Raw genomic sequence first — 11,720 nt, 5'->3', positions numbered from 1 at the left:
TACAAAAACAAGAGGGACAGCTTGTAGGCACTTCATATGTTTATGCAGGTGTTTCATGCAAGCTAGAGTTCACAAAACAAAACACCCAACATTAAAAATGGCGTTCTGACTCTCATGGAGGACCTACATGGACAAAACAGAGCCTCCCTCTCTTCAGATGGTCAACTTTCATGCAATGAAAGCCACAATAAACAGAGTAGGGCGAGCTAATGAGAGGTGAAACAGAAAGTGATGTATGTACACGAATTTATCTGAACCAGTACAATGGTGTTCAAGACACTAGGTTGGATCCAGCTTAGACATACTTGAAACAGACCTACAGAAATCAATGGGATTTAAATCAGTCACCCTTAACTTAAATCTCTTCAACTGCACCGATTAGGATTTGAAGATCTTCACTTAATTTGCATATTTTGGTGCCCTTTCTTAGATGCTAGGTGGATTTGGTTCAAAACAATTTGAGTTATCAAACTGATTTAAATAACCATTAAAATCAAATTCACTTAAATCATTATTTAAATAATAAAAATCAAGATTTTTGACCATTTCAATTAAATTTTTTATTTAATCATTGATTTTTATCCAGCCTACTTAGATGGCCAAAAGCACTTTCTAAATGTACAAGTCAAATCTGATGCTTTTATTTAAAAAAAGACAGCTGGCATATTTGCCTTTTGGCCATCATAACTTCAAATTCTGCTAGTTAATAGTGACACTGACAGCCATACTGAAATGATCTTCTGAGATTACAGCGTACATAAGCGATGTAGTCACTTAGTCATGTAATACAGTACCGTGTTTCCCCAAAAATGAGACAGGGTCTTATATTAATGTTTGCTCCCCCCAAAAAAAACAACAACGCATTAAGGCTTATTTTCAGGGGATGTTTTATTTTATTTTTCTTGTACAACAATTTACATTTATTCAACTACAGTCATATCATCTTCTGGTTGCTGCACAACAGTGGGGCAGGGTTTTACTTCACTAGGGCTTATTTTCAGGTTAGGTCTTATTTTTGGGGAAACAGAGTAGAAATAAATTGCAAAACTGGAAAGCTGCAAATGCCAAAAATGCATAAAGAACAGGTGGCAAAGACACAAATCATGCCGAGATAAGCCCTTTTGCAAAATATCAATTATGAATGCTAAGTAAATTTAAAATGTGGAAATGTTGGCCAATATTTGAATTGGGATCTGGTTTCTATTAATGTTTTGTCTGACTCCGCTGGAATGCCAGTAGTTAATGATACTGCAACAAAAGGAGCAGGTGCTTTCTACTGTTCTGTTTTCTTTTTGAATCTCAATTGCAGGGAAAATAAATTAGGCCATATGAGTTTCTGAGACTCTATTTCAGTTCTCTGAAAACAGTGTAGCAGAAACACTTGTGGGAATTTTGAGTTAAGCTACAAACACTGGTTTTTTTTCTTAAGAGAAAATCCACTGTAGAGTTAACAACCATGGGAATTTCCTAGAGACCAACTGCAGATTAATTCTTTCTTCCACTTCACCAACTTCCCTCTCCTCATGCCTATTATATAAAATACAGAATAAAACCTCTTTATTACACTGCTGCATTTGGACAAGGAATCTCCTTCAATCCTTGATCTTTTACAAATACACAAGCAGAATGCATTAGAAGCAAACAGAAATTCCTCCCGTAGACAGCTCATCGGCTAACTGTACGTCCAAGTTTCAAAGAGATTATCATTCATTCATTCATTTTATTATTCATTCCTGAAGGATGGCAGGTTTAGAGTGTTATTGGTCCATGCTCACTCCCTGGGCTTCATGGTCAGGTCTCCCCAACCATTACACTCTTCTCATGAAAGCAAAAGGCAGGCAGCAATTCAACAGGAATAACTGCCAGAAATCAGAGACCATATCTAATAAATAGGAAGAATAGAGAGCATCTCTCTCAAGAGGAAGCTTGGCACCAAGGAATGAACTACCTAGGGTAGCTGTTCTCAAACCTTCTTTCCCCATTAACCACTTAAAAATTACTGTAAACTGCAGTGCTCCCTTAATTTTTTTTTTAAAGATCTTCAGCAATGGCATTAAGCTATCACCATACCACAATAATGGGCCATGGCTGTACCTTTGAGAAGGGAGTCTGTAAGAAGTGTTACTTTAGAGGAAAATAATTTGAACGCATTAGCACCTTATTTTGAAAATGATGGATCATAAATCAGGATTTTATTAACCAGTTTGATAATCTAACCTAAATCTCCATTTTAAAAAATGAACAGAATAGAGGACCAAATACGGACGCTCTCAGCAGTTATTTCACTTCTCCATGAACTCTCTGAATGAAGTGTACAGTTTGAAACTTTCTGACTGAGGTAGTCACGTACCTCAGTCAGAGTTTCTGACTTTCATACTGGGTAGGTGGGACTCATTAACCTGGGAAGGCAGCCCATCTAGGAGAAGGAAAACTCTGATCCCAAACCCATATGCTGTGAGGAGAAGGAGGAGGCGCCACCACCACCCATGCGGTGAGGGAGCAGGCCAGGTAGATGGGACTCATTAGCTTGGGAAGGCAGCCCATCCAGGAGAAGGAAAACTCTGATTCCAAACCTCCACTGCCTTGTGGTTATATTCACTGATGGAAAAGGCTTCAGGAATTAACCACGAGGCAAAATTCGGAGCCAGAGTCCCGGAAGCAGTACGTGTCATTCTGGCAACTCCTGCGACATCGCTGGAACCAGTTGTATTGGCTCTTGCCTTTCCATTGGACTATTTCAGTGATGTGGAGAGGGGGGATTTGCTACTTGGGTAACAGCCTATCTTCCATATTATTTTACCCAGGCTTCGTGCCCTGGAGAGGACACTCCAACTTCGCATACAGTGTTGAAGTCCTCCATACAGAGCACGTTACCATAGTCTCTCGAGGCTGAAGGATGCCTATGACTGAGGAAGATATAGTATTCATATAGGACTGCCAACATGTTTGCCTTCTTGTTCTTTGATCTTTATGCGTACTGCCTGAATGGAACTTCCAAACCAGTGTGAGAATCTGTGACCTAGGAGGCCAAAATCCTGTTGCTTGGTGTAGTAAATTGCACTAGAATATGCCCATTGATTCAACGGGGATTAGGTGAGTCAGCTCCATAAATTCCGTTGATTCAAATGGTCCTGCTCTAAATGCAACTGACTTTAGCACAGCAAGTTACAACTGGATTCAGTGGAATTCATAGAGGAATAGACTTAGTAAATCCCCATTGATTAATTGGGCTGACTCTAGTGCAATTTAGTACACTAAGCAACACAATTTTGGCCACTGGATTGCTACCTCCCCCCCCCCAATACAATTCCTATATCATTAACAAATGATAAAAGGATCTGGGGCAAATTGGGTTAGGGCTATTTTTCCCAGCATGGAAGTACTGTAGTTGTTAGGACATTTCTTCATGCTCTCAGGAAAAGGCAGTGGTTCAGACAGCAAGTGTGGGTAAGTATGTGTTCAGAGATTTTTCACGATACTGAGATGAAAGCTGATAGGATTTGTATGACTTCCCCTCTTGCTTCACTGACGTGCATGACTTTTTCAGCTGTTATGACAGGCAGAAATGCATTGGATTGTATGTGGCAAAAATAATTTTAGGCTATGCACTTTCCGCTAACAAAAACTGATGGGAGCAAAGACTTTCCCCCCAAAAGTGGAGAGAGAACAAAAAGCTGCAAAGGCAGACCCTGACAATAATTGTCTTCCTCTCCCCCCTGATTGAGTGGAGCCAGTTTGTGCTGTGTTGAAGCCCTTGGCCCTTCTGAGTAGCAGGGACTAACATTACCACCTATGTAACCCTCAATATTCTCGCTTTTTCTCTGCAGTCCTGGAATGGGTTTTCCCAGGAACAGTAGTCTGTGGCAGGAAGCGGTTATAGTGCCAAGTATCTGAAGGCACTTTGGTCTTCAACAGACAAATAAGAGCGATTTAACCATACAATAGACCTGTTCCTGATTCATTAACACAGGACTGATTCACCGGCCGACATTTTTTTTATCCCTCAGGCAAAATTTAACTCTACACACCACTGTACAAAAATAATTACTATATTTATATTAAAGCCATTGCATTTTAGAGTTGACGCAAATCCTACCCAGAATCCTTTTAAAGCATAATTTCAAGGGTCATATTATTAGCTGTCAACAGGCCGTTGGCTCTCGCAACTCAATGGATGTGAAGCACTTTACACCAAAACCGGATGCAGACTCTCTGAAATATTTCTCATAATATTTTTCGACACCACCATCCCCGTGTGGGGCGAAGTGGGGCCGCTGCCGGCCCCCAGCTCGTCGACCCGCGTTTCTTGCAGCTGCAAAATGCAATGGAAAGGTGGCGAGGGGCTCCATTCCTTACACGACGCCAAAGCAACGCTCGCAACCTGCACCTTTATTTCCCCCTTGCGCTGCCTCCCCCTTTTCTACCCTGGTCTTCTTTCTTGCCGCGTCCACAACACCCTGGCAACCCATTCCCTTGAGCTCCGCATTTTCCCACAGCCAGACAACTGGCCGAAAGGTTCTCCTCCCACCACTGCGGGTCGCAAAAGCCGGCGGGCTCTAGGACCCCGACGACTTCCTGTAGGGCGGGATGCGGGAGGCCGACGCGAAGGTGACCCCCAGAGAAGGGGCGGAGCCTTGCCGGGATTTGCAAACCATGTTTGGGTGGCCGAGAACCGCGGCTCTCGGGTCGTCGGTACGGGGCTCCTTGGGCCGGATCGTTTTCTCCCAGGTAAGCCCAGGAAGCGACGAAGACGTTTTCAAAGGGATCTCCCACCTGCTCGGCTGCCTTCACCAGGTGCCGTATGAACCCATACGAGAATGCGCACTGGTGTTCCGCAGAAAGTTCGAGGGTCGATCGAATACTGCTTTGTGTGCTTTTGGAAGAATGCACAGAAATCATTGCACTTTTCATTAATTATGATGCCGTGGTCATTCACTCCCATTTCAGCTGCAGTGAAGTCAGTGGGACTTGCCTCCGACCGAAAAGACATACATAACTAGGTTAACTGCCACATCTGTGCCAGGTCGCTGTATATAAACATCCAGTCGTGCCCGTTAAACCCACTGAAAAGCATATAACGGAGACCACCACGAGTTTCACTAATGCCCTTGATTATAAGTGAAACAAAATGGTTCAAGGATGTTCAGTGGGGACATTGTGTCTTATTGTTCAACTGTAATCTTGCTTTTGCCCTTTCTTCTTTAACCTTCCTAGCCCTTTCCAACAATTGCTGCCAGTAACATGGTATCATCTGCTTATCTTATATTACTGAAGTTGCTTCTACTAATTTTCACTCCTTCATCTGAATCTAATCCATCTTTTTGTATGACATATAGCTTACATTGAGGGACACTCAGTGTTGTGTCACAATCATTTCTTTCCGAATGATACACAGGTTTTCATGATCAGCACAGTGAAAGGCTTTATTGTAATCTGTAACACAAATACTTTAGTACAGTCCGATAAGAGTGTACTAAATAAGAGAATTGTGGTCTAAAACATTGTGAGGACCCAAAGCAGAAATGGGAAAAGTTCGTTTCAGCCAGTATCCCGGGAGTTGTGATCCAAAAAAGCTTTTTCTGTCACACCTATTCTTTCCGATACTGATGGCCACTCTCACTTTAACTTGTCATTTGACTATTGAGGTAATGGTGTCACCAGAAGAATAAATGTTTTCTTTAGTAATCTTCTCTTCCTTCTTGTCTTCCTTTTTTGCTGCCATCAACTTTTAGCTGTTCCTCGGTGTATGTATTTGTTCCTTCGCTCAGGCCCTTATAACACCCACATACATAGCCAGTCTTCAGCTATTGAACTCAGCACCATTTGGCCTGAAAAGCGCTAATAAGGTTTTCTTAAAATAACAGTGTTAAAATAATGTTGTTTCTTCCTAGACTTTTAAGTCCATTAAGCGCAATCCTTCACTCTGTCTGTCGCCTCTTCCTCCCTGTCTGCCCTCTCAGATCCGAGATTTCCTGAATCACCACCTCCTCTCCAATCTTCCCTACACCAGACTGCTTGTGTAGGGCTATGGCCCTCTGGGGGCGGGGGATGAAGATCATGAAGGACACCCCCGTGTCATCCATCACTGAGTCAGTTTCCAAACAATGAACACAATGTTTATTGCGAACTGTTTACAGTGCTTCCCTGCCACCAAATTCTCCACACAAGGGTGCTGATAGGGGAATTAATTAGACTTCACTTCGCCATCAGGGTCAAATTATCCCTATCAATTTTTTGAATGCCTTCTAGGGGGACCCGTAGCTTTGCCTTGGTCTTCTGGGGCACCTTCTCCTCATCAAAGTGGATCTCCTTGATGTATTTTGGAATGTAGTCCACTAAAGAAGGATTGTGCCAGAACCCCACAAAACCAGTTTATATTGGGGGGGGGGGGGCGAGCTCAGCCTCTCTCCACTCCAGTCCTCAGTCTCACTTTCCTCTTCATATTTTCTGCCAACTGCCCCACCTTCCCCTCAGTCTCCCTTATATACTCTCCTCAGTGAGAGACCCTTCTGGCACACTCCTTTCCCGCTTTTTCTCCTCCCTCACATATGGGTCTCTTCATTTTCTGTACTTCAGGACAGCATTCAGTCCTAATGCCCAGGAGATGGGATCCACCCCATGCCCACCGCATAAGCTTTGGCAGGGACCTCTGGAAGACCTATGGGATACAGAGGTAGACCCTCCACGAGTGCTCGAGCTCACCCACACTCTACTCTCCTGGTTTCTTCTAGCTGGTCAGAACCACTCTTCCAAACAATCCTTGTTTCTCTCTCACTTCTTCCCATCAGATACCTATAAGACCACATAAACATTACATTGAAACATAACCAGGCATCACTTTCTCCACCTCTGATCTGTGGCACATTAAGACAGGTAAAACACCCAAGGTCTCCATATAACAGCCCCCATAATGCTGAATTCAGAAACCCTGGCCATAAGCAAACCAGCTGCTTCAATCTCTTAATAACATTCATTTCCTCTTTCCTGCCTTGCTTCCCGACAATCCCATTGCAGATAAGAACCTGCTCGGCTGTTTCGCCTTCTTCAACCCAACCAGTGATTGCAGCCAAACACCCTTTCCAGGTGGAGTTACAACCAGGGAAGCGTTATGCTTGGTGTGTCTGTGGCTACAGTCAAAAGCAGGTAACCCTCCAGTATCCGTGCAGGTTTTGTCTGCCTTCCTATATTAAATTAACCTGAGATATACCCTGCTTAAAAGCTCCCTATTACGAGTTTGAGAGTAGATTCCTTTCTGTGTTGTTCTACTCCGTGGGCTGCTACTAACTATCTGGTTGAGCAGGAATGAGAGCAGTGATGCTGTGGCAGGCTAGTTTGCAACCAGCAAGAGCATTATATGCCAGAACAGGGAGATTATAAACCAGAGGTGAGAAACCTTGAGTTTGCTAAATGTTTTAGCTGGAGAAGTCCCATCAGCTCCTTCCAGCACGACCAGTGATAAGTCTGAAACATTTGGAGCCCTAAAGATTTTCTACCACTGTCATATAGAGTTCCTCAATGCAGTTCAGGAGTAGCACCATTCTAGAAATGATACTGACTGCTAACCTCGCATCAGAAATTTGCCCATTCAGATTTAAATGCAATCCCATTTGTTCTGCTAATAGTCTATTGTAGCACAGTCAGAACTACAGATTTGGGACATGTCACCTCCATATAGGTTGCCATCTTGTCTCATGGATTCTGGGAGTCCTAATCCAAAAAATAATGTCTCCAACTTCTCCAGATTGTAGTGAGAAATCTGTTGGGAGTTACTGAAAAACGCTACATACTGTTAAATGCTGTTTGATGTTCTGCTCTTTAACTGAAGCCTTGGTTCTGTTTCTCACCCAACAGCCTTTCTGTGATGGATCCCATAAAAAAAGTGCCCCGGAAATCTCTCCCCTAAGATTCAAGCCAGAGGAAGCAAAAGAAGCTTGGCTGTGTGGCTGCAAATGCACCAAGAACCCTCCATATTGTGACGGCACCCACATGGAAGATTTTGTGCAAAAAGCTGATCTCCATTCAAAGCCAAAATTATAGTGAGGGGAAATCAGAGAACTTTGAGAAACTTACAGGAATCAGGAGGAAAAGGCCATGAATACCATGTGCTGGGATCTCTCTTCTATGGCTCCTGTTGATATCCATGAGGCTTCTGCAGGAGAGCCTCCAAATATATAATTGCAGGGCTGGCAGAGATTGTGAGTGCTCTCAGCATGAGTGAATGTTTAAAAAGACTGAAGGAATGGGCATGGTATTAGCTGTTTGTCAAGAATTACAGACTTTTGTCTGCTTCTTCTGGCTCCTTTGAAATAAAACACGCCATACACCTCTGTATTTGAATTGTCTGTTGCAAATAAGCTTACAGCTCAGACACTATGACCTATAGATTTTGTTTGTTTTGTTATCTCACTGCCCCTGACCACATCATACCAGGCCCTGCAGATGCTGTTGGATTGCAGTACTCATCAGCCCTGGCCAGCATGGTGTGAGCTACAGACCAATTCTAGCTGGGGGAGAAGGGAGAGACACATTCACTAGCAGACACCAGAGAGAACAGATAGGGGGATGGTAACCCATTACCACAGAGGAATTATGCCAGAAAGATCTGGATGTCCTGGACAACCCAGATACTGTAGTGCAATTGCTGACCTTGAGCCAGGCATCCTGGAGGGTGAAGTCAAGTGGGCCTTAGAAAGCATGGCAAACAACAAGGCCAGTGGAGGGGATGGCATTCCAGTTGAACTATTTAAAATCTTAAAAGATGACGCTTGTTAAGGTGCTACATTCAATATGCCAGCAAGTTTGGAAAACTCAGCAGTGCCCTGAGGATTGGAAAAGATCAGTCTACCTCCCAATCCCAAAGAAAGGCAGTGCCAAAGAATGCTCCAACTACCGTACAACTGCACTCATTTCACACGCTTGCAAGGTTATGGCCAGTGGTGGGATTCAAATAAATTAACAACCGGTTCTATGTCCTAATGATTGATCGATAAATAAATAAATAAATAAATAAATAAATAAGTAAGTAAGTAAGTAAGTAAGTAAGTAAGTAAGTAAGTAAATAAATAAATAAATAAATAAATAAATAAATAAATAAATAAATAAATAAATAAATAAATAAATAAATAAATGCCCAGGACAGTGGGATCTGATGAGGGTTTCTTCCATAGTGGTCTCCCTACTGCCTATTATCACAACTACCTCTCACATGATTAAGACATCTGGATAACTGTACTGTATCTCTTTGGGCATACCACTGCTGTTACCCTCACCATGGGCTTGTGCCAAAAACGCACACACAAACACACACACCTCACAGTGAGTGCTTATGACCAAGTTTGACAGAGAACTGACACATCTTTCCTTTACCTCCAATTTCGCCCTATAGCTCACCAGTAAAAATTACTTCCCTCCCCTTTCCTGCTCCTGAAATGACTGATAGCTCAGTTTGTTGTTAACTGGAGGCCAGCTTTGCACACCTGCAGAAGTTGCTGCTGACAAATCCATTAAAGCTGTTAATCAAATTTCTATTCCAAAGAACTCGACCTCTCCATTTCTCCCCATATCAAAAATCAAGGAACTGTCATACCCTAGTGACAAACCCTGTCACATCTGCTCTGTGGATCTCTGTACTTCTACTGCAACACACAAAGGAATTTGACCAGAAATTTAAAACTTCAGAAGATTCCTGGTGAAAAGAATGTGAACAACTGCTCTTCCAGGTGTAGGGATTTACTTTTATTTTATTTATTTATTTATTTATTTATTCAATTTCTACCCCGCCCCTCTAGACAACGTCTACTCGGGGCGGCTTACAAACATTACCTTACAAAATATCTACAGGGCCCTTTGGCATTACTGAGCATGCGCGCGCGCACACACACACACACAAAATAACTCTTTTTGAAAACCAGAATTAGAATTCTAGCCGCTTTGGGAAGAAGAAGGAGGTGGACTTTGCAACTTACAGACTTTGCGGCAAAAATTGAGACCAGGGGCAACAGACGTTGCTCACCCCTGCTGTACATAGATATTATATTTAAATTATTCAAGAGAATTATGCTTCTCATAAGTTTCCTTAAACTGCTGTTGTGCTACACAAAACTTTAATTTGCTAAAACCCAGTCTGTGTCTAAAATATAGAAAATTAGACACATTTTTCTCCCCATATCTGCACACATGGGAAAATAGTAAAAGCGCATAAGAACCTAAGAGGAGCCCTGCTGGATTAGGCCAAGGGCCCATCTCAGTCCAGCATCCTGGATCTCTCAGTGGCCCCATCAGATGCCTCTGGGAGCAAAGAGACAACTAGACGCCTGTCTCCTGATCCCCCTTCCCTGCATCTGGAATTTGAAGGGACCTTCCTTTTAAGCCTGGAGACCTCAGCAACCACTGCCTCAGGGTCAAGCCTGTAGTTATGCAGAGTGTGACAACTACCTCATGTCATGAAATGGCAGGAAATTATTAGTAACTTAGGGTTACTTGTTGTATTTTTACTGACAGGATTGGGGAGAGGTGCTTGCAGGATTTTCTGCTTCACACTACTTCACGAATTGTCTTTGGGTGGCCCTGAATGATTTCACATACCTTCATCAGTACATTATTATCTACTACAGCACTATCTAGTTATGGAAATATACAGATTGAACAAGGAACAAGACAGGGATGTAAAAGCATGTTGACTCAGCAGTAGGCTGCCAGACACTTCCTCCCCCCGCCCCCCACCCCCCAATTCACCAACAATGTGGTTGTCGAAGTTCCTCTGGCTTTTGTTCTCTTAACTGCAGTTTAACATTATCAATGACTTGTTTCCATAAATGTTTACTGGAAGCTACCTCTAGACTGCTCCTATTTCATGCCCCAAAGCTACCACATTTGTAACGAAATTGTAGGCTGGTAGTATTAATGATGACAGTGAAGTAGAATTCTCTCCAGAGAAATTTTTCAAGAGAAATCAAATTTTTCACAGAGACAAAATAGGACATGCTTATATGCTTGCAAATAATAACATCCTGCCTTTCACAACAACCCTTAACATTAAGTAATGCAATTCAGAGAGGGACAGACTGGGACTCCAGAGTCCTGCATTCGAATTCCCATTCAGGCGTGGAAACTCACTGAGGGCGTGGAACTGGTAAAACGTAAAGCCACTCCTTAGATATCTCAAATATCTTTAAATATCTCACTTGCCTTGAAAGGCCCATTAGGGTCATCTTGAATGGCACATAACACACATGTAAAGCAAAGATGAACTTGAGAATAACTCTCAAATTCTCTGACCCCTTCTGAAGAAAAAGTTCTTACTACAAAGCAACAGTAACAAAGCTTTTTCTGTAGCACAAGCAAGAGAGGGCTGCCACCCTGGGATTTGGAACTGGTCTCTGAACAACGTCACAATCATTTAATCCCTCCCCATTCCAGGTTCTGCAGAAAAGCTGGAGGCAACAGGAAAAGAGGAAAACCAAATGTGAGATGGATTGACACCATCAGAGAACCCACAGGGTTGAGTTTGCAGCAGCTGTGCAGGGCTGTTGAGGACAGCACAAAGGGGCAATGTTGATAGCATGTAACAACAACAGAAGCTTAAAACAGCTTGCTGACACAAAGAGGACTGTCCCAATTAACAAAATTACGATCATCTTTGCAGACACCCTTGGCCTGATCAGATCGTATGGCAGATACTCTGGACTGCCAAAAAAGATGAGTAAGTGGGTTCTCGATCC

General features: G+C 42.8%; 1 protein-coding gene across 1 annotated transcript; it reads left to right on the top strand.

Moving 5' to 3' along the window:
* The first annotated feature begins 4,571 nt into the window (after positions 1-4,571).
* On the top strand, positions 4,572-8,331 carry CISD3 (CDGSH iron sulfur domain 3). The gene is made up of 3 exons (XM_020785586.3): positions 4,572-4,728; positions 7,015-7,143; positions 7,852-8,331. Exons 1-3 carry the CDS (start codon positions 4,588-4,590, stop codon positions 8,035-8,037), a joined length of 456 nt encoding a protein of 151 aa, XP_020641245.3. The 5' UTR covers positions 4,572-4,587; the 3' UTR covers positions 8,038-8,331.
* The last annotated feature ends 3,389 nt before the right edge of the window (positions 8,332-11,720 follow it).

The sequence above is a fragment of the Pogona vitticeps genome, chromosome 6, assembly GCF_051106095.1.
Source record: "Pogona vitticeps strain Pit_001003342236 chromosome 6, PviZW2.1, whole genome shotgun sequence".
Taxonomy (NCBI): domain Eukaryota; kingdom Metazoa; phylum Chordata; class Lepidosauria; order Squamata; family Agamidae; genus Pogona; species Pogona vitticeps.
This window is presented reverse-complemented; position numbering and strand designations above follow the sequence as displayed.

Excerpts from the sequence above, each read along its gene's own strand:
- CISD3 (XM_020785586.3), top strand. The coding sequence starts at position 4,588 with ATGCGGGAGGCCGACGCGAAGGTGACCCCCAGAGAAGGGGCGGAGCCT. Across the intron at positions 4,729-7,014 it reads GCCGGATCGTTTTCTCCCAG|ATAAGAACCTGCTCGGCTGT; the intron begins GTAAGCCCAGGA and ends ATCCCATTGCAG. Across the intron at positions 7,144-7,851 it reads GTGGCTACAGTCAAAAGCAG|CCTTTCTGTGATGGATCCCA; the intron begins GTAACCCTCCAG and ends CTCACCCAACAG.